This window comes from Monodelphis domestica, chromosome 3, assembly GCF_027887165.1.
Source record: "Monodelphis domestica isolate mMonDom1 chromosome 3, mMonDom1.pri, whole genome shotgun sequence".
Taxonomy (NCBI): Eukaryota; Metazoa; Chordata; class Mammalia; order Didelphimorphia; family Didelphidae; genus Monodelphis; species Monodelphis domestica.
The window spans coordinates 225,705,877-225,727,463 of record NC_077229.1 but is presented as its reverse complement, the minus strand read 5'-3'; the positions used below and the strand labels follow the sequence as shown (position 1 = coordinate 225,727,463).

Sequence of the window (21,587 nt, the reverse complement as noted above, 5' to 3'; positions counted from 1 at the left end):
GCTGGTGCAGAGACGGGAGAGCTATAGTTTTCATTTAACCCCTTAGTCACTCCAATAGGCAACAGGGGGGAAAAAACCCAACTTTGATAGACTATTAATATTAACCACCCTGGTAGGATTGCTTCACAGTCTTTGAGAAAGAAAGTTGTTAGCTGAGGGGAATGGTTGGGTTAAGTGGTGTGGTGATCAAAGTATCACAAAGGACTTGTTTAAGCTATTATTTGTAATACATTCCTCATTCTCTGGAGTAGATAAATAACGAGGCTTTTCAGAAGGGCAACGTAATTCTTTTGTTAGGTCTTTTACAGTGTTATAAGAAAATTCAAATGTTGAAATAGATCCTTATTTCAAGGGCTTTAGGTCAATTCTTTATGGCTTGTTCACCAGTCCACATTTTCCAGTGATGAAAGACAGTGTAGCATGGTCATCCAAGATACAGAGTCACAACTACACTCTGAGATGTTCGACCTGTCAGACTCAGACAGCTCTTACATCATTGGCATCTACCTTGTTTTGCCTGTTACAGGCTGTCATTTGTGAGAAGGGAAGAATCAAGTGGGTCTCATTCCCTCCTATCATTCATTCAAAAATCTTATATTACATGATCATTAGGATATACTCCTCCCTTTCTTAATCTAGAATCTAGAGTCTAAATGGAGGCATCTAAATATAAAGCAGGCATCTCACTCAGGGAATAAGCGCTTATTAACCTAATATGCTAGGCACTGTGCTCTGTGTATGTGTGTGTGTGTGTGTGTGTGTGTGTTTATGTGTGTGTTTGTGTGTGTATGTGTGTGTGTTTGTGTGTGTGTTTGTGTGTGTGTGTGTTTGTGTGTGTATATGTGTGTGTGTTTATGTGTGTGTTTGTGTGTGTATATGTGTGTGTGTTTATGTGTGTGTTTGTGTGTGTGTATGTGTGTGTGTGTTTGTGTGTGTATATGTGTGTGTGTGTGTGTGTGTGTGTGTGTGAGAGAGAGAGAGAGAGAGAGAGAGAGAGAGAGAGAGAGAGAGAGAGAGAGAGAGAGAGAGAGAGAGAGAGACCGGGGTGGGGGGTGGGGGTGGGGAAGAACGCACGTGTGAGAGAAAGTGCAGGAGAGCACCAGGGTGAGGGGAATATATAGATGCATATAGCTATCTACGACATAGCTAATAACCAAAGAGTCAAAATATTATGAATAAATACAGATTGGAAAAATATATGAAAAAGCGGTTAATTGTGTGGAAAAGTATACATTCATACTGAGTATGACATACTGAGCATAATGGCTTTTATTTCTAAATTGCTCCAAGAAAAGAGGAAGGAAAGCCTATAAGAACTTAGATAGTGCCTACTATGGGGCAGCTAGGTGATATAGTGGATAGAGGAAGACCTGAGTTCAAATTCAGCCACAGACATTAGCTATGTGACCCTAGGCAAGTCACTTAACTGTTTGCCTCAGTTTCCTCATCTGTAAAATGAAATGGAGAAGGACATGGTAAAACAATCCAGTGTCTTTACCAAGAAAATTTTAAAATGGAGTCACAAAGTCAGATAAGACTGAAATGACTGAACCACAACTATATGCCAAGCACTGTGCTAAGGACTTTTAAAGAACAAATATTGGGGGTAGGCTCAATGGATTGAGAGCCAGGCCTAGAGAGGGGAGGTCATGCTTCCTATATTTGTGACTCTGGGCAAGTCTGGAAGGTACAGGTTTAAATATAAATGAATTTAAAAAACAAACAAATATCTCATTTGGTCCTTATATCAATTCTTTGAGGTAAGCCCTATTGTTATACCCATTTTACAAGTGGAAAAACTGTGGCAGACAGTGATTAAGTGACTTAGCCCATAGTCACACATATAACAAGTATCTGGGGTCATTTCTGAACTCAGCTCTTCTTAACTCCAGGACCAAGCCTCTATCCACTACATTGTCACCTTAAAGAAAACTTGGCTTTCCCTACTTTACCCTTAGCAAAGGGAGTTTGCCTACTTCAAAAACATGTGAAATAAAGGCACCTTTACTGTCTGAGTCAGTGGGAATGAAGAGATATTAAATTCTGAACTTTTTCAATTGATTTTTGCTTTATAACCAGTTTGAACAAATAGTCATTATCATTACAGTATTATGTATATATAGTTAGCTGCACATTGTTACTGGGTCATTTTATCTGGGGCTTGAAAAGATAGGTCTGACATGGAATCATCTTTCTGCTCATTGCCAGGAACTCATTCTCAATGCCTATTTGATTCGTCAAATTAAAGTCAAGCTTCCTGGTCCCTAGTGATCAATCTACTAAGATAGCTATGACATGAACAGAAACTTTAAAGACATGAAGGAAAGCAGACATTCAACACATGCTCAAAGCAAAATTTTAAATTATATGCAAGCAGATGGTTGAGAATATTTGTTGAGGGACAAACGAATAAGGAGTCAGTAGATTTTATATTAGAAAGGGAAGAATGTTTTTTAATCTCATAAATTAAAAACACTTTGAATATCCAAAATACCCAGATGAATGTTTCGATCTGGTCACTGATGGTCTCCCTGCAAAAGAGAGAGGGATGGAACATTTTCCTTTTTACTCTTACTGCAATAAAACAAATACAGTCCAGTGTCAGAGGAAGAGGCAGAAGAGCTTTGTAAATGGTTTAGAAGATTCTGTTTTATTCTTTATTTTCCATTAGTAATTCTATATTTGCCCACATCATTGCTTCTCTTCTTTCACCTAGCCCCTTATTCTCTACCTCCTTTGTCTACCTTTCTTCTTTGTTTTTTAACCCTTACTTTTTGTCTTTATAATACTCTAAGACAGAAGGGTAAGGGCTAGGCAATAAATCATTTGCCCAGGGTCACAGAGCTTAGATGTGTCTGAGGCCAGATTTGAACTCTGGTCTTTCTGTTGCTTTATGCAATGTATACCACTTAGTTGCCCCGAACTTTCTTTTAATACTCAAAAATACCATTGAAATTCCATTTAGCTAAATGTATTTTCTTATTATTAATGCATTTGGGTTAGGGAAGAAAAAATGATATTTTTGAAGTCACAAATTAAAAGACCTTCGGTTTGAAAGCCAGCATGGAATAGTAGATATGAAGCTGGTCTCAGGAGGTGCAGTACTTAGATTTGGCCATAAAGACCTGAGATTTAATTGTATCTCAGGCACTTACTAATTGTGTGATACTGGGCAAATCATGTGACTTCTCTCAGCCTCAGTTTCTTTCAGATCTGTCTAATGAGGATAATAAAAGCTCTTACCTCACAGTTATTGAGGGGATTAAATGATATAGCATAGGTATGGTAATCTGTAAACTTTAAAGTTCTACATAAATTATAATCACTGTTTTGTTTTGTTTTTCAAGGTTTGCCTCTAACCCATACTGGCTATGTGATCCTGGGCAAGTTACTTAATCACTCAGTTGTTATGACCCCATTTGGGGTTTTCTTGGCAAAGATATAAGAGTAATTTGCTATTTCCTTTTCAAACTTATTTCACAGATGAGGAAACTGAGGCTGTGACTTTCCCAGGGTCACACATTAGTATCTGAGGCCAGATTTGAACTCATGAAGAGATTTTCCTGATTCCAAGCCTATCCTCTATCCACTGTGCCACTTCCTAACCCTAACTTCTCAGTGCTCCCAGGGAATTCTCTAAGACTATACATTGCAGAGCAGGGCCTGAACTGCACCAGCCAAGAAGGACTTTAACTATACTAATGTACCAAATCAGAAGTGTGGTTTTAAAAAAAGTTTTAGAAGTAAAGTCATTTTTCTCATTCTCTTCTGCTCCTCCTTATTTTTCTTCTCTCTTTATATTTCCTTGCCCATCTCTCTTTTAAGTATCTATTTCCTGCTTTATCTCTAAAAGCTTTGAAAAGGTTAATCTATGAGTTAAGTTTTTTGCTAAATAGACGGGCATTTTGATCCTGGAGAAATCTGGCAGAAATATATCATCTCTTGGTCCAGCCACACTCCATATTTGGTCCTATGCTGCATAGATGATGTATCAGACTCTTGCTTCTTTACTAATCCATTTCTTTATTCATTTGTCCTTAGAGAGTGCTTAGGTTTAGGCTTGAAGGGGGGGTTAGAAAGTAAAGCTTAAGGGGTAACCTGGATACACCTAAAAACAGAGCAAGAAGCTGGAATGATCTTAGTCCAAGATGCATAGGCAGAAAGACGACTATTCAGAAAGTAGTTCATGAGGGCAGTTGTTCTACTTTCCACTATAGTGTAGCTTCCTGCTTTTGATGCAAGAAGTACAAGTTAATGAAGAGTTTCCCAGTGCTCCTACTCCCTTCTGAGAAATGGTGCCCATTGTAATCTCCACTGATCCTTGGTCTCAAGACTTTGAGGTATGCTAGAAAGGAACAAAGGTGGGAAGAAGTTGGGGTTTCAGTTTTAAGGAGAAGGGAATTAATCTGAGCTTCTTCATATATAGAAATATGGCTTCTTAATATGCCCTGAAAGTATATCCCAAATTGATAGACTACAGAATGTAGAAAATCTCCTGATTCTTAATCTGACTTCTAATTATAGCAAAAATTTTGGAAAACAGAAAGTAAACCATTGAACTCTCCCCATAACTTAATGTAAGTTATGAGGGGTGGAGAGAATTCACTTAGCCAATGAGCATTTATTAAACACTTTTTGTCTACCAGATAATATGCTAAGTATAGATTAAAAACAACTCCTGCCCTCAGACCATTTACATTCTAACAGGGAAGACAACATAAATAATTAGGTTTGTATAAGATACAGAATGGATAGAAAGTTATCTCAGTGGAGAAGTCTAACTTCAGAAGGTAGTATTTAAGCTGAGTCTTCAAAGGAAGCCAGGGATTTTAAGAAGTAGAAATGAGGAAAAAGCAACTGGGATTGAGGTCCACTTTTATGCAGAGTTGATAGTTATTATTTAAAAAGATGTGTGTGCATGTGTATGTGTATTTGCATATTCTCAGCAAGCATTTATTAAGTGGCTACTATGTACCAGACATTGTTCTAGGTTCTAAGGATACAGAGAAAGGCAAAATCAGTCCTGTTCTCAAAGAATTTTCAGTCTAATGGGGAAACAACATGGAAATGACAATACAAACAAAATGGATACCAATTACATTGGAGATAATTGATCTTTTCATCAGTTGGCCAAAGTTAATATAGATTGAAAAATGTTGACCCTGATTAAAAAAAAAAAACTTGCTATCAATTTAAAAAACTACACGGGATTATGAATGAGTAATGTTAATTTAAAAACAGAATTCTTTTTAGTGACAGAAAAAATTAAAAGGAAGTAAGATTTTTCAGAAGAGAAGCATTAACTTTTGACATGCTTTTTCCAGTTCTATAAACCCTTGATAACAAATTATTTTTTCCTGAGAATGAATATATTATACATTTAAACTGGGAATAACCTATATGTTTTAAACCTTCTACCAGGAGTTTAGAGGTGATCTGGTGGAGGGGGAAAGCTGGCTCCAACCAGGAAACCTGTATTTAAGTTCCATTTTGAACATATACACCGTATGTGTGATCCCAGATAAATCACTGACTCTCTCATGCCTCTAGGCCTCTCTAAGACTATAAGTAGAAAAGAAAATGTTGGTCTGCATTGTAAGAGAGAATTTCCTCCTGTTAGAGTTCCATATGGCAATGAAACCATTGATCGATCCATTCTTTATCTCCATCCCTACTAGCAAGCCAGATCAGGAGATAAGACTATTTGGAAATTAAGCGACAGCAATGTTATTGTGGTCCAGTACCTTCCTGACAATTAATGAAAAAAAAAAGTGAAGACTTTTTCACATTCAAGAAATTGTTTTTGTTTGCAGGAACATGTTCATAGCATTCTCCATTGCAAATACACCTTTTCAAGTGCTCACCACATGGTCCCTCCACCAAGTTTAATAAATCAAATAGTCCTGTAATACTGTCTACTTGTATGACTTCATGTTTATGGATCCCAGTGGCCCCAAATATGCTGTTAATTACTCAGACACTTCAAATTAGCCTTCATTCCACCATGCTCAAAATCCTAAGACCAAGCTACAAAGTAAATTTTCCCTAGGCATTATGCTCAGTGACTATGAAGTTTTAAGTTTGCCAAAGAATGAGGTGATGAACACCGCCTGCTGTAATTAGTGTGCATGGTGAAATTTTTGCCTAGAAGCATATGATACAATTGGGAAATCTCAGTTTCACCAGCTGAATGTTGCCCTGAGCAAAGCTTAGGGGTTTGGGGAATGTTGTTTTTTTCTCTCCCTTTAGTAGTTAACTATTCACACGGCAGGTATTAAAATGCAATATTATTACATTAGGTCACACAGTTTATGAAAGATGATCTGTAAACCTCTCCTGTCAAAAAAGAAAGCACTTTTAATAGCATTTGGAGAGGGTGGGTCAATTGAGGAACAGCACATGGATTTTTCTTTTTTTTAGCTTTCGTCTGATACATTGGAAAGCTCCAGTGCTGGAGTCTGCTTTGACGAGATGTGATGAGCGGCCAGTGACCGGAGCCTTGGCAGAGCTCCATTTGTTGAGAGATCTTAAATTCCCTGAGATCTTTCCATTGCTCTTTCCACTGCCAGTAGCAGTCACAGCTTGGGGGCATCCAGCCAAAAAGGGGGTCATGTTTCACATTGGTAATCAAACTGTAGCTCCTGCAATAAGTAAGCAAGTGGCAGAATCCCCTTTAGACAGGCACTGCTTTGTGATTTGGTCTCTCATCTCTTGCTTATCAAGGGTCAGTGTACCATCCTTGATGAAATTGAACTGATTGTATTTGTTGACTCAAACCTAGAGACAACATAACATGGTAGGTATGTTTCTATAGCAGGAACTAGAGGGCTGTGGGAAGAATTGAAAATCTAAAGTTCACATGAATGTCATTTGTGCCTAATTCTTTAAGATATATCACTAGTTTAAAGGATTTGGGGGAATGGATACCTCTGGGCTTGTAGTCTCACCAGGTGATAGTGGAATCCTTTCACATGTCCCGGGAAATCATGACATGACTTGTAGGAAAATATCTTGACGTTTCAGATTTTCCTGGCCATTTGACATAGGAAAAGGCAAAGATCATGAGGGACAACATCCATTCACATGTACTGGTGTCATCATTTCCTTGCTTATGCATGTCTTTGATCATCATAGACATAAAAATACTACAGTGCTGACCTCACCAGGTTGCATTTAATATCACCAACTCCACTATGATATTTGATTCACACAGTCCAGAAAAAGCCTGTAGAAGTATAGTCTCAAAAAGTTAGACATGAGACCTTCAGCTTTGTAGAGTGGCACAATGCTATTAAACTTTCCTTCAGAAAGAATAACTCTGCTGTATGGTATATACAACAGAAATATATTTACTATCTTTAAAAAAATTTAGCTCTGTAACCATACAAGACTTTGTTATGTTTCAAACCCCAACTATACATTTTACTTCTTGTGTGGTCTCGGATAAATCACTTAACCTTTTTGGGTTGAGAGAGCCTCTCGAGAAGGTTGAACTAACATCTCTAAATCTATGATCTTATACTCTAAAGAATTGCTCTTCTGAGAAAAATTTACTGACAAAGAAGTAATATATCAAGTCACTTGAGATAACATATGTAAATTATTTTGTAAATCCAAAACACTATATAAAACTGAACTGTCATTATTATTCTTTCTTCCTTAAAAAACAAACAAACAACCTTACCTTTTGTCTTAGAACCAATGAGTATTGCTTCCAAGAGTGGTAAGGGCTAGGTAACTGGAGCTAAGTGATGTGCCTAAAGTCACATGGCTAAGAAGAGTCCAAGGTCATATTTGAACCTAGGACCTCCCATCTCCAGGCCTAGCTCTCTATCCACTGAGTCACCTACCTTTCCCTATTTTTATCGTGTCTTAAGGTTTTTGTTTTCTTGCTTGTGAAGTATAAAAATTCAGCAATCATCCTCTAATTCTGAATTTAAAGATCTTCAAGATTTAAATCTTAAAGATTCAAAGATCTTTAAAAGAAATTAACTTAAAACAACAACAGAGTGAGAGTAAATTCTCATTTATCAAAGGAGAATGTGGCATATGTTGGTTGGTAGGTATATGTGTGAATACACATGTATATAGGCACCTATGTACATATGTGTCTATATATTGAACTGTTTCATAATTTGCTGATGCAGCTTCTACCATCAACATGAGTGAAGGGGTCAAATTTTGGGGGAGTAAACATCTGAACTTTGTCATATAACATCTCTATTTTTGTTTTGGTTAGGTTGGTAGTCCTATAGCTTTTTGATTTCTAACTTCTTTTCTTCTCATAAGAACAAGAAGCCTGATCAGGTCCCCCAACAATTTGCTATTCTCATTCCCTCTCAGCCAGGGTCATTACATGTAGATAGATCAAAGACCTTCTTCCCCCTATTATTAGGGAACCAAGACTCTGAAATCGGTGTCTGCTGCCAATCCCTGGCACATAGGAAAGAATATCTGGGTCTCTTTCATTACCAGTAGTTCACTTGGAATTTTCTGTTCTGGATATTGACAGTCTTGCCATTTTAAGGGCAAGGGGGTGATAGGAAATAGTCACTTGGAGTGTAAAACTAGCTCTTAATTTTAGTATGCTTTTTTAATTTGAAAGATAGTGAATCCCTTGAGGCAAGTTCTGCAGAACAATGGGTTGACCATTGAATCATATGTTATAAAGGTAATGTTGGTATGACATGATCTTGGAAGACCACTGACAAGAGTATTAATGTTCTAAATGAGCTAAAGTTGGCAAGAAAAGTTAAGGAGTTTTTTCTAAGCTATATTGGGAAAAAATTTCCAAAGTCAAACAGAAAACACAATCATTGCTTGTGATGGATGGAATAATGACAACAGAAGACAGGAGGAAGACAGAGCTGCTGTTTAACATTTATTTTGCTTCTATTTTCTTTGCTAAGGAGTCAAAAAGGGAGGTGATACCCAAGGTAAGTAAGGAATCAAGAGATGGCACTTAGTTGCCTATACTAAGTTCAAGTCACCTCTTCTGGATGAATTACATACCTGGGTATTGAAAAACCAGGATATATGATTTTGGAAACTTTGTTCACCATATTTGAAGATTATTAAGAACTGGAGATATACTATAGGATTTTAAAATGTCTGTGAGTTTGCCTTAGACTCCTGACAAAATTTTAAGTCATATTGTTAAAGAGCTGATTAGGGAAGATCTAGAAAATTAAATGGTCACAACTTCTTCAAGAGCATATCCTACCAGACTAACCTTATTTTCTGTTCTGATGAAGTAACTAAACTGGCAGATCAATAGAATCCTACTTAGCTTTTAGCAAAACATTCGACAGGTCTTCTGACACTATTCTTTGGATGAGGTAGGCACAGATAATAATAAAGTGAGATAGTGGTCTAGGACTGGCTGATTGACCAGACCAAAAGAGAAGTCATCAATGGATTGGATGTAAACTTGGAAAAAGATCTTAATTGGCATGAACCAGGGATTTGGCTTTTGTCTTGTGTTATTTAACACAGAGATGGCATGTCTATCAAGTTTTCAGATAATTAGAATAAGGGGGGAATAGCTAACATAAGAAAACTTGAGCTTTATAGATCTCAAAAGCTGGAAACTGGATAAGTCCAATAAGATTAAATTTAATAGATATAAATGCAAAGTTTTGCACTTGCACAATTGTGCAAGTATGAGATGAGTGAGGTATGTATCTAAAGAGTATTTTAGTTGAAGAAGAGCAAAGACAAGATAGAAGTGTGAGAGGAAGTATTTTTGCTGAGCTCACCCAGTACAGTTCTTTGACAGCAACTTAGAAAATATGCCAGTTTAATTAGGAAAGTGAAGAGAATAGTTCAGCTGAAAAAGAGCTGGAAGTCTAAGTAGACTGAAGTTTAATATGATTCAATATTTTGATTCAGCAGCTAAAAAGAACCTCCAAACTATATTATGCTACCCTACATTGAGAAAGGCACAGCATTTAGGAATACAGATTTGATATAATCCCACTGTATTCTACTTTGGTCAGACCACATCTGGAGCATTCTATTCAATTCTGGACAGCACATTTTAGGAAGGAAATTGATGAACAGGAGAGTGACCAAATTAGAGAAACCAGGATGATAGCAGGTATCAAGATTATGCTATATGAAGATTGGTTGAAGTGATGAATAATGTTTAGCCTGGAGAAGAGAAGAACATGATAACTTTCAAGTCTTTGGAGGATTGTCAAATGGAAGAGAGAATACACATGTTCTGCTTGGCCATAAAGGGCAAAACTACAAGCGATGGGTAGAACTTTAATGGAAAAAAAAAGAAAAAAAAAGGAAAACAAAAGTTTTACTTCCTGTCGGGAAAAATCCTCTGATGTTTAATAATCAATCCCAAAGTGTGATAGTCTGCCAATGAAAGTAGTAGATTCCTTCTTGCTGGAGGTTTCCAAGCAAAGTCTAGTTGCCCATTTGTTGAATATAAAAAGGGTGTTCTCATTCACATATGTGTTGAACAAGTTGGCTTCCGAGGTCTTTTCCAATGATGAGGTTCTGTGACTCAGTGGTGCAGCCTGATGGCATGCCATCTGTGACCTTCATTTCAAGAGAAATAGAGTTTACTCCATTTAGTGTGGAGTCACCTCACTAAATCTGTTACTGAATAGAGGCAGAAACTGAGATGAAAATGAATAAATAAATGAGGAAATTGATTTGTTTGGTACTCATTTCCAACTCCCCATTCTTGCCTGTGTTTATATATAAAACCAATTGATATTACACATAATTTTTAATAACTTGGCCCATTTTAGATGCTAGGGAGAATTTGATAAGAATTTGCCTCAAATAGCTTATTGATTCAGAAATAGATGGTTTCTTTGTATTTGGTGAGAATTTTGGAATGGGGGAAGAGGTTAAAGATGAAAGGATTCAAAAATAGAAGAGTGTCATAGTTTTCAGGCATTACTTTCTATTGCCTTCATTTAAACATATTCATAAAACAGTCCTGTTAACTATGCCTCTCTCAATTTCTCTGTCTTGGTCTTGGTCTCTGTCTCTGTTTCTCTCTGTCTCTGACTTTCCCACTGTCTGACTGTCTGGCTCTCTCTGGCTTTCTTTCATTTCTCTAAGAACAAAACAGAGCAACTTGTAGTATTTCCACTGTAGGTACTGAGGTAACTGAAGCCAATGAAGTCCTTGTCTAAAATGATGCCCTTTCTGCATTTTATTCTACTTTCCCTGAGTCACCTGGGGCAGAAATATAGCAGTGAGGTGATGGGATTGGTGTTCAGAGACCAGGCTGTCATATGCATTCTGCTTTATGGCACTTTTTGATGTATATACTTTGTTGCTTCTATTCTCTTTTTTAATTTATGTAACTGTAAAAACCATTTTAGTTAATATGTGTTGATCCTAGTCATCTCACAGAGCCCTAACTATCCAGAACCCATTCTCTGGTATGTAAAAACCCTATCACAGACATCTAAGAATAATGTCCAACACATCAAGAAGGATTAGAAAATAATAGAGTGTGTCTTAGAAAAGCTTTTACAGTTCCTAAATAAACTCTGGGTTGCTTTCATGTATGGGAAAAAAAAAGTTCAGCCCTAGAAAAACACTACAATATATATGACTAATTGACATTGTGAGTTTTAAACAGCTTCTTTTTCAGTCCTGTGGAGTGTTGGAACAGACCCACAGTGCCCTGTTTGTGCAGAAATCTTCTAGCTGGGTGTGGTGGGGAAGCCTTTTCTGTGACTCATGCTGTAGGGAATTCCCTAATGATTTGGAATATTTTTACCCCTGGACTCCTATGCAGTTTCCTGGAGCACTGAGAAATGCAGTGAGGATTTGATAAGGCTGAAATACAAAGGCCCATTCAGGGCTAGCCATTTCCCTTTCCAGTGGGAGGAGGGTTTTGGATAGGATGGAACCTATCCCTCACTTCCAAGTTCAGGTGCCTTGCAGAAGACAGTCCTATGATGTGATGGATCCACTTGGCAGAACTTGCCTTTTTTTAATCTGCTCTAAAAGAAATTTAATGGATCATAAGAGCCACAATTTCATTGATGGTGACTTCAGGTGTTTCAGTAGGGAAGACTGGGGGTAAATTGGTTAATGGATGCTGGACAAGCGAGACATTGGTAGAGATTCCTAAAAATTACATTGGGCTGGGCAATAGGGACCGGACTTGTAGTTAACCTCTGGATTAGGCAACAAGCCCTAGAATCCTACAGACTTGCCTAAAAACTCAGAGTTTAAGTGCCTTGCCCAGAATTACATAGCAGGTACATATCAGAGGCAGGACTTGAATGCAGTTTTAGTTTTCCAAATGGTAATTGTGTGTGTGTGTGTGTGTGTGTGTGTGTATGTGTGTTTTGAGTCTCTCTCTGCCATTTAAAACAGTCTCAGAGGATATCAGCAACTGAGTAAATATCTATTTATACAGTAAATATAAAAATATAAAATATTTTAATATATAATATATAATTAATATAAAATAAAAAAATATAAAAAAAAAGATACAAGTAAATATCTTGCCCTGCCCTTAATAGATGGGAATAAACTGTAAGAAGGAAGGAGAACCACATGGTTTCCCTCCAAAGATAAAACTGCAAAATGATCATAGCTACGCTAATGGCCAAATTATTTTCTCTGAATTCATTCCACTGTACAAAATTGAAGCCAGTGTCTGAAATGGCTTTCTATATCCTCCAAGAAAAAAAAAATCATCAGATTGATTGGGGGAAAGCCCTAAGAACTGGCCCTTCAGAACTTCATATATATTTTGGTGCATCTAGAGATCAAAACTTTTAACGGGAATGCCTGAAATGTGTCTGCTTCAGCTTTGTGTTATGTCTGTAATTTGAATTATTTGCATTTTGGAAAGGTATAAATTGCTCTGGTGTACTTTTGTTGGTGCCTGGCCAGGCAGGGAGTTGCCTTGGGCCCTAAACCAGCTAGGCCAATGCAGATGTGGCAAGCTTACAATGGAAACTTTTGTGGTTTATCAGGCCTCACTTCTTAGGCACATTCTGACAAGAAGAAAGGTATCCCACATGCTTATTGCATTGGAAGAAAATTCTTTTCTCCTCCATAGGCAAATTTCCTTACCAGTTAGGCCCCCACAAACTATTCCTATCCCAATGGTTTTTTTTCCCTTTTAAATTGTATAAACCTGCAAAACATGTTTACTGTAAGAAGTTGACGTAGTGGTCTAAGGTTTCCCTCCTGGAGTAGGTCCCAGTTCGTGGGCGTTGAGATTTCCCTCTTGGTTCACCAGACGTAACATGAGGAATTGTCTCCTTTTTTTTTTTGTCTCTGCTTCATAACAGCTTCTCCTCCTTATATTTTTGTTAAATGAAATGTCACTGACTCTTAATGAGTCCTCTATTTCCCTTCTTTTCCTCTGATGCTCACTCCCCCTCAGTCTCCTCTTACCCTCCCTTTAACAGCAAGAGTCTGGACATTCTCAAGAGAATTTCTTATTGAAACCCAAACTATGACTCTTAGCTTCTAGTTGATAGGTAAAGACTAAACACTGGCCAGAATTTTTCCCCAACAGTTTAGATTATAACACCTAAAACTTTTTTTTTTAACAAACTTGTGCTTTGTCATAATAAAATTTCAAAAGCTTGTAGTCTAGTGCCAAAGAGAAGTAATAGAGGATTAGTTACATAAAGAATGACTTGGATTTCTTAAAAAAAAAAAGAGAGAGACAGAGACAGAGAGAGACAGAGAGAGACAGAGAAGTAGGAAAAGATGATAAAATCAAAGTCATTCAGGGCTCTAAGACAGAGACCTATTTTATATCCTAAGTCAGGTAGTCTCTTTTTAAGATAGAAATCAGGAATTAAATACAAATAAATACCAAGTGATAGCTGTCCTTTTTCAAAACCAAAAAAGCATTCTTGACCACCAGGACATATGGCTACAGTGAAAAAAAAATACTTCATTGGCCAAAGTTCTTGAGCAGGCCCAAACTTTGGAAGTTTTACAGAGCTGTCAAAATTCTGATGTCTTCAAGAGCAACTAAGTTTATTTTTAGTTTCACAGTATTTTTTCCTGTAGGAAAGATGGTTCCTGGACCCAAGAGACAGCGGTCTCTTTTTTTTTTAATCATTGATTTAGTGGATTCATCTGGTGAATGAATTGTGTACTGGGATCTGGTAGCCCTGGGAAGTTTGTTTAATTCTGGCATGTTTGAAACATGGCGTTGGAAAGGTTTGTGCATTGGTATAGTTAATATATTTTCTCCAATCAATTCAGAAACTTCTGAAGGTATTTTTCTGATTTTGTTTTACTTCTGTGGCTTAAAAAAGATATATCTTTTCTTCTTTTAATATAAAACACCAGGAAAAATGTAGGCTACATATATACTCCAGGCATGACTTTATGTGGAAATTCACTTCCTCCACCAATGTAGATTTCAATCCTTTTAGACTTTAGTGACAAGTTCCAAGTACTTAAATTTTTTTATAGAATATTAATTCATTTTAAGTAAAAATAAAAGACTCAAGAGGTAGGAGATAAGAGATAAAATTCCTTATGAATTGTTGACACCATCATTTTAATTGTGGTAAATGCTTTTAAAGCCATTTTAAGAATCAGATTTAAAATTAAGATGAAGAATAATGACTTAATGGCAATCTCCTAACAGTCTGCCTTCCAGAGAGATGGTTCTGTATACAAAGAGTATTGTTTGCAAGCATTCAGAATACATGAGACACTCCAAAAAATGACACCTCGGTACTGGACATGGTAGGCAATAAAGAACAAAAAGTTTATTCATAGCTACTTTGAACTTAAAAAAAAAATAGAATGGAAATGGCTCTGGGTGGAGGTTCAAAAGAACTTGTATTTGCATTTGTATTTCTCAATATGGCAATAAATATAGTAAGATGCCATGGGTGTCATATCTGTAGTGACATCTTTGATAAGACAGCAAAGCCCATAAAACCCAAAATGTTTTCTTTCTGCTGCTGGACAGAGACATAATTAGCCTTGGGCCCAGCTTACATTTTCTCCCTGTTTCTCATTTCTCTTTGGATAGACTGATATGGATTTAGTTTTAGTTGCAATGGGATAGAGGCATTATTTACTAAATCTAAGTCAAGATGGCTTAAATGGAAAGTTTACTAGTTGGGAGGACCAGCATCAGGCTCATTGTAATTAGAAAATATAGTCTGCAGGGTCTGGGACTCTCCAGCATGGAAAATATTCCTTGGTTAAGTTGACTTATAATATGTAAGAACCTGGTTTCTCTCTTGAAGCCTAGTGTCCACATTTCAGGTACCCACTTCATGGAAATTGATAATGTATTATGTATGTGTCATGGAATATTATGTATTATAGTTATTGATATCAGACTGTAAGCTCCATGTAGGCAGGAACTGTGCCTTATTTAAATTGCATATTTTATATAAATTGTTTCCAACACAGTACTTTGTATACAATAGACCTTTATTAATGCTTATTGTTTGATCTAGAAAGATGTCATCTGGGAATCAGGAAAAGTTTTGGTGCCTCAAGACAGTTATTTTCTCCTCCCACAGAGTCTTCATTTTACCTGCATAATGATAATACTAGTTATCATAATACTAGTTGTCATTTATATAGGTCTAAGGGTGGGAGAAGAAAATGGGGAAGGATAGAGTGGGAGGTCAAAAAGCATTTATGCATAAAAGAATAGATTTATTTCTGTCTTTTCCTTTTAGATGGTCATCATGTGTGGGAAATGGAAGCAAAAACTGACAAAGAAATGTGCAAACCAGTAAGTATTGCTTAAATGTGCTGCCACTTTAAAAAGTAAATTCTCTATGTAACGTGTTTCTAAAGCATCTAGCTAGAACAGAATTTGTTTCCTTAGCTTTGATGCATCATTTCTTTAGTAAAAAAAAAAAAGAATAACTAATAAAAATAATAGATACGGCATGAACAAGCCATAAAAATGATTGTAAAACACTCCATGAAACAAATGCTAAAATGAACCTAAATAATGTGAAGAATGATAGTAATAGCAGCCAAATGGACCAGGAGACATGAATCTGTCCTCCTAGAAATGCTTTTTAAATGGTTTGGGCACAAAATGGCTATTACTAGAAAACATAGCAGGCAGTTAGGTGACACATTGGATAGACTGTCAGAATTGCAGTCATGAAGACCTGAGTTCAAATATGGTTTGAAACACTTAACTAGCTCTGTGATACTAGGCAAATCACTTCAGTTTTTTGGTCTCAGTTTCCTCATCTGTAAAATGAGCTGGAGAAGGAAAGAACAGACCATTCTAGAATCTTTGCATAGAAAACCCCAAATGGGGTTGCAGAGATTCAGATGTGACTGAAATGACTGGACAGTTACAGAGAACATATATTTTTTTTAATTTCAAAACCTACAGCTCTTGACACATTACCTTTTACTTGACACATTACTCTTGACACATTATCCATTGCACATGAGCATATGTATACTTTTCTGCTTTCTCTGCTACAGTTATTTCAATTTCAGCCAAAGAGATATCATAAGGCATGGGGGATTCCCCAATATGAGTGCTGCTGCCCTTCCCATGTCCCCTGGGAAATAATACTTGATTTGAGACTTTCAAAATTGATTTGCTCTTCAGTGGGGCACCCCCCCCCCATCCTGTAGACAAGTATGTTCTTAGAACAATATTTCAGTAACTCCCTTGGGGAATGACTTATTCTTAACCATCTACTATAAGGTATACAACTTTTAATTAGTCACTTTTGTTTTAAATATAAAATAGATACCGCTTCAAATATAGTCTTACTTGACAAATTTACTCATTGCATTTACCTATAAATATGTGATATTTTCTTGATAAATGCAGTAAAAAGGGAGGCATAAATTAGCAATATGTTTTCATTTGGCTTTTATTATTATTTTTAACCCTTACCTTCCATCTTACAATTGATACTGAATATCAGTTCTAAGGCAGAAGAGCAGGAAGGGCTAGGCAATGACTTGCCCAGAGTTACACAGCTAGAAAGTATCTGAGGCCATATTTGAACCCAGGACCTACAGTCTATTGGCTGGGCATTCTATACCCTGAGCCACCTAGCTACCCCACTATTATTATTATCATCATCATTATTAAGTTTCTCTTCTAGCTTTACAAATAACTATCTACCTACATAATTGTATTTCAGCTTTATTTTGTATCCCTCATAGCAGCCAGCATGATTTTGGACACTTAGTGCTTAAAAATGCTTTTAAAAAAATCAACTGATAGCCTCTAGAGATTAATGATTTATTTTGGGGGATCTGTAATATATGTTGGTTCTTTCTCTTCCTCCCTTGGAGAGACCAAGGTGATTTAAAGTGTAGGTGGTTGATAAGTTTTTCTTCACTAATTAGCAATTCTGATTTACTTTCTCACTTTCATTTCTCATATCAAAATTAGTGCATAATAGTCTTGCTACTTAACCTTCTTACTGATCCTGTATTTCTCTAAAACTAATATAAACTTTTCTCAGAAATATATCAACTACCAGAAAGTGACAAAACTCATTATTTCTTCAAACTTTGCTTCACTTTTTCTGAGGAAATACCATGGCCATAATGTAATTTTTCAATGCTTCCTTAGGCTTAAATGCAGTTCCCTTCATAACTCTAATAAAGATAGGGTAGGACTCAGAGTCAGAGTAGATAGGTTCAAATCCCAGTCCTTCTTTTTGATCTTGGACAAGTCCCTTAAGTTCTCTGGGATTCTGTTTATGAGTAAAATTAAGGGAGAGGCTTATATGTCCTTTAAGATCTCTTTTAGCTATAAAACTATTAATCCATGATCTTAAAAATATCAGGACTATTCTCTGACTTCATTCATGCAAATGATGTAAGCTTACTTTCCCATCTCTTTGCCAGCCTTCTTATATAATTACTGTAGTTGTCAGCTTCTTTTTTTTTTTAAACTCTTGCCTTCTGTCTTTGAATCGATGCTAAGTATTGGTGCCAAGACAGAAGAGCAGTAAGGGCTAGGCAATTGGAGTTAAGTGGTTTTCCAAGGGTCATATGACTAGGAAATGTCTGAGGCCAAATTTGAAATCCAGAACCTCCCATCTCCAGGCCTGCTCTCTATCCATTGAGCAACCCAGCTGCCCTTCAGGTTATTCCTCAGAATAATAGACAAGCCACTAAAAGAGTAAATATGGAACTGATATTTATCCAAAATCCAGTTCTGAATCATTTGTATTGAGTTCTATCTGGCCTTGGGCTGAGTGGGATAAATGGTAATTTCCTGGGTATCCTCAGAGAGATTTTGGGGATCATAATTAGGGAATCTCCAAGGGCAGATGACATTAAGGAATCTCAAAAGTAATATCCATTCAAAGGATAAGTAACTCCTGGAAGGTCAGTGATCTTGCGCTGCTGCCCTTGCACATACTAAGAGAATTTGGTAGTAAGTAAAGTAAGCCATAAACATAAAGAATCAGACTCTCATTCCAAATAGTTCTTTAGCTCTTTGTGAATGTGATGTTGGAATGTAGAAGGCAGTGGGAGTTGGCCATCTTCTCTTCCATTGGGAGTACTGTACTTCACTTGCTTATGAGTGACAGTGAGGAAGTCTGAAACTTCATTATGAGTTTTCTTCATGATCATCCCTCAGTTGAGATGCAGAAAGACACTCCATCTCTCTATTTCACCAACTTGTTGTCCAACATCTCTGTTTCTTTTATGTTCACCGTTAAGTGTTTGCTTTTTGGATACATGCAGTTCAATGAAACATCTTGTGATACAAATAATCATAACTTTCTTTTCCTAATTTAAGTATTTTGTACATTGTGATTTTCATATATGTCATTTTTTTAAGCCAAGGTGAATCTATATATTCATTGCTTCTGAAGATCCTTTCACTGTCCTATGACTGCAAATTTTCTTTTTATTACATTTTCTTTCACCTTAACTTCATTTTCCCTCTCATATGTTCAAGAATGAATGCAATGTTATGGATAATAGTAACTAATATTTGCATAGCAGTTTAAGGTTTGCAAGGTTCTTCATATATGTTAACTCTTTTAATCCTTACAACCATGCTGGGGGGTAGGTGCTGTTATTATTATCCATACTTTACAGAGGAATAAACTAAGGTAGAAAGTTTGCCTAATAGTAAGTAGTTGCTTAGCTAGTGAGTACTTAAATAAGGATTCCTGACTCCAGGCTCACAGTTTTCTCTACTTCACTATCCAAATGTCTGCTAGAAGTATTGGACTTCACCCAGGAAGACCTGAATGGTAGAAATTTTGCGTCTTGATCTTTGTTAGCTGTGACCATGGGCAAAGCCACTCAATCTCCCTGAGTCTCATCAATGAGGAAGTCTGAAGATAGTAGGAATGTATAGGAAGGAAATATAGTTTCTGTTACTCGAATTTGGTACCACATATTATCATGTAGTAGAAAAAGCACAATATTAGATACAAATTGTCCTAGGTTAAGATCCTCATGCTGCCACTTATTGTATGAACTTTAGGAAGTGGTTTTGACCATTTGATTCTTCATTTTCAAAGGAAAGGGGGTCTGTCCAAGTCTGACATCCTATGATATTTATATATTTCTTAAAGTATATATCCTCTGTACCATATGACCAGTACTTCCCATCTTATCTTTATTGAGAGCAGCAAAGTATTCAAGGTGTGTATTAAAGACTTCCCTTAAACCCAAACTATTTAACAAAAGAAGAGAGTCAAAGTGCTTTTCTCACACTTTCCCTTCCACTTTCTTATTAAAAATTAATCATATGATAAAACATCAAAATCTCTTTAGAGAGGTAACTGGATGGAATATATACTTGACTTAATATCAGAAACACCTGAGTTCAGGTCTTTGGGGTCCTAGGTTACTCAATTAACCATTTTTAGTCTCAATTTCTTCATGGGGTTAATGATAAAACCTACTTTTTAGAGTTGTAGTGAAGATGAAATAAGATAGTACATATACTGCACATTACACATGCTGAAGTGCAATATATAAATGCAAAGTATTATTATTAGTATTAGGAGACAATTTATCTCATACAAATAAAAAAAGTAAAGTGGAAAAAATTCTGAAGTTAGATCCAGAATACTTGGATTTATATGGTGACTCACTGAGGTTCACAGGGATTAAAATGATTTATTAAAAAGCAGAGGGTAGAACTGGGACTAAGAAAAAACCCCTGCTCTCCTAATGCTCAGGGCATTAATTTTTCTACTGTACCATATCAGTAGGCAAAGTCATGCCTTTACCATGGTATCTGTAAAAAAATGAAGTAGATTTGCCTAAAAAGATAACTTATTTGTAATCAGCTACCTTCCACATAATAGTTTAGGAGCCTTTCTCTGAAATCTCTGAACCTCATTTGTTTTGGGTTTTTTTTGAGGGAAGAATATACAGTGTGTTTTGTTTTGTTTTTCTAAAACAATAAACTCCATATTTGAGAATGGTATCTCATTTATCTTGATTGCTGATGGCTTAAGTATGGGAGAGTTTCTTAATTAATATGAATTTAGTCACCCCCATACTGAGCCTTCCTAGGCAAGTCCAGTCAAAGGAGGCTTGGATATGTTGGACTATTTTTCTTATTGATCAATGTTAACTTGAACATTACAGATGGACAGTCCAGTACCATCAGCAATCTTTCAGAAGGGAAAAAAAGCCCCTGGTTGATCATTCCCTTGGATTTTGTTAGTCCATGGAAAAGTACTTTACAATGTTACTGCCCAATACTTTCCACTAGAAAAATACCACTATTGCTTATGTGTTGCTTTTTTTCTTCTTGTTCACATTGGTGTAGACTTTATGATAGAGTAAGTAAGAAAATCCTAGGTCCTCATAAGACATGTGACTGGCTAAGTAAAAGTTAGAGAATCTTAATGGGTGTCAGATCTTTCCATGGTTGTGGAGGTTTTATTTTGTTATTGTGGTTTTGTTTGCTGTTTAAAAAAAAACAACCTGAGTGCTTAACACAGTGTCTACTACATAATAAATGCTTAATATACTTGGTGCCATGATTTGTCTAGAGACTGGAGCATACAGTTAATATTGATTTTCTGTGTGGGCTCTAAAATCCAGCAAATTATTAATTCCAGGTTAATTTCTTCTGTATGGTTTGATCTTTTGCCTTCTCATCATTCATCCTAAAATGACCTCCTCACCTTACTCCTAGAGTAATACAAACTAAGTTTCAATGAGCAAAACATAGTTAGATGAACTAACTAGATGTTGATATGGTGAAGAAAGAAATGATAAGAATTGAAAGATAGATTATCTACCATTTTTGGTAGTTAGTGATACATATAATAAGTAAAGCCTTGGCACAGTGTTTGACACATAAAAGGTGCTTAATTCCTCAAACTTCCCCTCCCCACAGTTGGTACAGAACTTTGATTTCAATGTGAGAAATTCCCTGGTATATAAATTTACTCTACCCATTCAGGTCAGAAACTCCTTTGACATTTATTATCTTAGAAAGTTGCTTGGGAACACTGAGATAGTAAATGAACTTGTCTATGATCACATAGACAGTATAAGTTGAGGGCAAGACTTGAACCCATGCTTTCCTGACTCCAAGATTTACACTATTCTATCACTCTAATTTTGCTTCCTCTCTACCTCCCTTCATTAACATGGGTAAT

The 21,587-nt window shown here is 36.4% G+C and overlaps 1 protein-coding gene across 4 annotated transcripts in view; it reads left to right on the top strand.

Annotated features, from left to right (window-relative positions):
- The window catches only part of NFATC1 (nuclear factor of activated T cells 1), a 217,662-nt gene that overhangs the window by 127,081 nt on the left and 68,994 nt on the right, over positions 1–21,587 (top strand). For all 4 annotated transcript variants that reach the window (XM_007487818.3, XM_007487820.3, XM_056823543.1 and 1 more), the window contains exon 7: positions 15,675–15,730. In XM_007487818.3, coding sequence (XP_007487880.1) covers positions 15,675–15,730 — 56 coding nt within the window. The remainder of the gene's footprint in view (positions 1–15,674; positions 15,731–21,587) is intronic.